Below are 5,000 nucleotides of genomic sequence, written 5' to 3'. Positions count from 1 at the left end.
GAGATAATTTACATACAGTATATATTGCATAACTCTGATATTATAGCATACCCTGAGAAATTTCAGCACATACCTAAAGTTATGGTGCAACTGTAAGTTAGTTGTTGAACATGATGTAGTCTGGTTCATTGTTCCAATAATATAAGGACAATGACTATACTTCGCACTTAGGAACCCATTGAATACATCAGTTAAGGCTCCTGCATGGTGCAAGTTATCTAGAATGATGACCAAAGGCAGGTCTGAAGTATTACTCTCACATTGTTCACTAATGTGGGAGAGGTAGGCTCCAAGGTCTTTTCCTGTCTTGTGGTCAACACTGTTGAAAGAATGTTATGTTAGAAAAGAAATATGAAAAACATTTTGTGACACATCTATACCTAAAATTTCATTCTCATTACATTTTCTATTGCATACATGTCTGTCAAGTCCTAGAAATTCTCACTTACTTGAATGTTGCAATATAACCAGGTGATGGGTCTTTTCCCATTCGGGTTACTAGATATTCTGCCAACTTCTGAGCTAAGTATGTCTTTCCAGTGCCTGAAGGACCACACAAAATAATCCTCCGATGTTCAGTCAAAAGAGACATGTATCTTTGGACAATGGACTTCGGAATCAAAGTTTCAAATGCAAGAGCATCAACATGATTCAAAGTGGCTCCTTTGAGAGTAATCTTGATGTTTGTCACTTCTCCCACTAAATACCCACATGGGAGTAACTCCGGTGAGTCTGCATCACGTCCCCTGGCAATCTCTCCAATATGGTATGAGAAAATAGACTCGGCACTAAGTCCCAGGTTGGAGACAGGGTCAACTCTAAGGATGTATTCCTTAAAAATGCGTTTCACAAGATTGTCTAACATATCCCACTTGGTTTTCCCACTTACAGATATAGCTCCAATAATACACTCACTAAATGACACACCATCAGCTGGATTCATGTATTTATCATAATCTCCATGGCATCCCATGAAGACAGTAATACTGACTCGTTTTCCATCCTTATCACTAGGGTCAATTAAAATCACATCTGTTGAGTCTGGCATTGTCATTTCATCACCACCAAGACTTAATCTTTGTTCTATCGAATCTGACACAGGAAGTGAACTCTGCGAGGAGTTCAGGGACTTTGAGGACACCATCCTCGCCAGTCTATCATTGTCTTGCTTTAGCGACACCATTTCTGAGCGCATTTTGCTTATGGTTTCCTTGAGAGATTCCAGCTGGTGAGCTGAAGATAAGGCTTCAAGTCGAATGTCGGTAAGAGCCATGTCTTTTTCTCGTAACTGAATCTTCAGTGACTCCACGTCCTCTTCCTTGTTGTTACCATAGGTTCTAGAATGAGAAAAAAATTCTTTGTAAAATCATGACAATCAATAAAGCACTTTTGGTGTATTCCCATTGTATTCAATATCCTACAGAAATCAATGAGGCAAATTTTTCAATCCAAGGATGTCTCCCTCACCCAGTTGTGGACTGACACTCGGGGTCACTTGTTCCACCATTTGCACGCTGGAGGAGAGGAGACGAAGGAGCGGAACATTCTCCGCGGTCCCAGCCTTCCACATCGGAGACTGAACCTCCACCAACACCATGTTTACTCTTCTTGTGTCCACGGGAGAAGGCTTTGCTAAATGAGCTTCGTAGCTACAGAGAAAAAAAATCATTAGGATCTTCAATTCTTCAAACTTCTGTATCAAGGAAAACATAATTTTTTTTTTTCTTATATATAATAAGCAGAATCTCTCTGCAATACTTACCCAACCTTTCTTCTTTCCAGACTTTGATCCATCACTTTTATCTTGCATGGATGTGTGTGATGCAGCTGAGCATGCAGAGGACAAACTTGACACAGACTCCACTGATGTTCCTCGTACTAGTTTACCACCTGTTCACAAGTAATAATCACATTTAGTTATGGAAAACATATCATGGCCTTAACTATAAGAACTATAAAAATACACCAAGGAAAAGGGATCCCTAAAATAGATGAATGTTTAAAAAAAAGAAATAATTTATCATAACACTGATGATTAATCATTTTCTTTAATTACAAAGTTATAATAATTTTAGTTACATTTACTACATGAAAAGTGTTATTTATTTCTCTACAAATAAATCATATGATTAGTCAATAATACACTAAACTAAATCAATGCATATTATACTGGATTTAGTAACACATTAAATAGTAAAGTAATCAGTTTCCAGACTGTTATTATGTAGGTAAATCTCAGAATTTTTGAAGTATGTCAGTATAAAACTGAATATCAATCAAAAGTTTAAGATTTAAAATAATCAACAATATTTAATTAAACATGGTTGCAAAGATATACAAAAAACATTCATCCATTTTCAATGCACCAGGAATTTATTTTGTGCTTAAAATGTTTAAAATGTGCAAAAGTTCATAATCCACAGAACCATGAAACTCTGGCAAAGAATATTCACAAAACAAAATAAAACCAACAGGCAGCAAGCTTGGACAGAGAAGACAAAGTCAGAAATCACTCATGCATAAGAAATGTAGAATCAGTGGAGTTAAAGTTTGTTAGCATTAAATAATTTCTTTTAAATATCTTATTTAAAACAAATCACTGAAAACAACATTTAAAAAATCTGAACTAAACATGTGCAAGCACTGATAATAAATAAAGGGGTTGGGACACATTAATACACATAGACCAAAAGGGAAACATTTAAAACATGGTATCAACAGTTTTGGTTAATAGAGCTGGGGCAAGAAGGAGGAGGGGGTGGGGAAGGGGGGGGGTGGCAGGGAGGGAATTGTAGTCTTAACCCACTGTTACCTAAGCCCAATCAAACACCTGATTGGCGTTTGGTTCACCTAGTATGCAAGGACTGTCTTTACTGGTAAACAATAGACTCCCACAAGTCTGGTCTGCCATTACAAGTCAGCTTAGCCAAAGGACTGGCATGAGCCTTGAAGTAGAGAAGAAAAGCCTGCTTGCTTGTCAAAAGGTGAAGAAGTCTCACCAGCTTCAGTGAATTCACACACTACAAGGTCTTTACAATTCCCCGTGAAGGTGTGCCTGCGCGCAAGGTCATGCCCTGATTTTTCTGGTGAACTGGAACGACTGCCTGAGGTGACATTGAGCACAGAACACGAGGCAATGTTGGGAGAGAGATGGGTGTGTTGGTGCCTGGCAGGGGAAGGGGGGGAGTGGTGGTGGTGGTGGTGGTGGTGCTGGTGGTGGCCGGGGGACGTACTTTGGAGACAGGCTACAGTAAGACCAGCGTCTACACTTTGTTGACGCAGGGCCTCAATGGTTTTACGCAACTCCATGACCTCCGAATCCTGAAAAACATGGGATTATTTGTTGAATTTGGTTATCCAAGAGTCCCATAAACTTTAATTAGTGATCAATATTCTTTTAATACATGAAAGATAAGGAAAATCATTATATATGTATACCAGTATGTATGTGTGCGTGTCTGTGCATTTGCGCATGTGAATGTGTACATGTGTACAAGTATGTGTATATATAAGTATGTGCTTGTGTCTGTGTTCTTATTTAAAAGTATGTACGAGTAAATATTCCACAAAAGGAAGTTTAACTGTCATTTCTAATTCATTAAAAAATGTTTACCATGATACCAAGAGAGCATTATTTGTAAACTAGCTTAATTGGACATTAACCAGATTTTTGTTCCATAACACTTGCAGGACTGACTGCATAAAACACATGATTTGATTCACTTTTCATTTTATTACCTTTTGCTCTGATGTTGCAGTAAGCTGTTGCAATCTGTTGGTCATGTTGGTAAGAGATTGCTCAAAGGCAGCAACTACATGAGCCTGTTGATGGAAGAAAAAAAATATATATATACAAAGATTTTTTGCAATAGTTGAAATTACTGATATTCAACAACCAGCCAAAGCAATCCCTATGGGATAAACTCTTTTTAATTTTTCTTTTTGGTTTTAGATGCATCCATTTACAAACTCTACTGATATTTACCGTATTCTTCAGGTTGAAAACTGAGTTCTGGAAAGAGAAATCTTTTAGTATTTGCTTGGCTGGTTGCTTTTAATACTTTAAATTGGACATAGAGCTTTCCAAGCAAAAAGATTTCTAGCCATAAAAAAAGGAAATACACACACATAGAAAAAGAAAAAAAATCAAAATCAAAAATCAAAATGCTTGTTTTCAAGTGGTATGTGATTCTACAAAATAACTCTACGTGTAAAGGAGTAACAATACTCAAAATGGCAGCTTACATTAGTACTAAGTTGGTTACTCAGAGTTCCAACTTTCTCTTGTGCCTCAGCTAATTCTTTCCTCAGCTTTCTAATCTCTGCAGCTTGCTTTTCCTCCTGTGAGCTGTACAGTGATGATGATGAGGACACCAATGATAATGAAGATCCATGACCTGAAAGAGAAGAAATGTAAATTATTTTATCACTGTTAATATAGCTGTGAGAGAATACATGACATCAAATTCATAGCTAATTCCAAGATCTCCAAGATCCACTATAATAATAGAAGAACTTACATTCATCATCCTTTGAAGTTCTAGGAATCACAGTTGAATAATACGGGGAGCCTCGAACAGTGTTCAGGGGAGATATAGGTAGCCTGGTGCCTCCTGGTGGCGTTGGACTGGTAGGCTGTGAGGCATGGTAGCCATCTCGACCTCCCATACTACTACTGTACAGTTTCTCAGACTTTGTGGATCTGGTGGAGGAAAAATAAGTTAGTTTTGGAAAAACTTGGATTTGATTTGGTACACCTAAAGCAAAATACATGGAAGTTTTCACTACACAGAATCATTTAGTACAACCATATCTATCTTGCAACTTTAAGACACCCTCACTGACTTACTTAGGTACTGTACTTTTTGTAAAGGTGATTCAACAGGCTTAGGGCACTGATCATCCTAAAACTGTACCTGTGCTTTCTCTTACATATCAACAATCCAAGACTAGAGCATGAAACATATAAAAACCATGTGTATGGCAGTATATAAAAGCTG

At 37.5% G+C, this 5,000-nt stretch overlaps 1 protein-coding gene across 18 annotated transcripts in view; it reads right to left on the bottom strand.

Annotated features, from left to right (window-relative positions):
• Positions 1–5,000, bottom strand: part of LOC125031054 (protein sickie-like) — a 737,157-nt gene that overhangs the window by 2,843 nt on the left and 729,314 nt on the right. For 14 of the 18 annotated variants that reach the window (XM_047621503.1, XM_047621506.1, XM_047621493.1 and 11 more), the window contains 9 exons: positions 4,521–4,702; positions 4,246–4,397; positions 3,986–4,012; positions 3,739–3,822; positions 3,000–3,321; positions 1,763–1,890; positions 1,468–1,649; positions 450–1,337; positions 74–319 (listed from right to left, as the gene is read on the bottom strand). In XM_047621503.1, coding sequence (XP_047477459.1) covers positions 74–319; positions 450–1,337; positions 1,468–1,649; positions 1,763–1,890; positions 3,000–3,321; positions 3,739–3,822; positions 3,986–4,012; positions 4,246–4,397; positions 4,521–4,702 — 2,211 coding nt within the window. The remainder of the gene's footprint in view (positions 1–73; positions 320–449; positions 1,338–1,467; positions 1,650–1,762; positions 1,891–2,999; positions 3,322–3,738; positions 3,823–3,985; positions 4,013–4,245; positions 4,398–4,520; positions 4,703–5,000) is intronic. The other 4 variants (XM_047621497.1, XM_047621498.1, XM_047621504.1 and 1 more) reach the window with 3 other exon arrangements.

This window comes from Penaeus chinensis, chromosome 12 (assembly GCF_019202785.1).
Source record: "Penaeus chinensis breed Huanghai No. 1 chromosome 12, ASM1920278v2, whole genome shotgun sequence".
NCBI classification, from domain to species: Eukaryota; Metazoa; Arthropoda; class Malacostraca; order Decapoda; family Penaeidae; genus Penaeus; species Penaeus chinensis.
The sequence above is the reverse complement of the archived record's forward strand: the minus strand, read 5'-3'. Positions and strand labels throughout refer to the sequence as shown.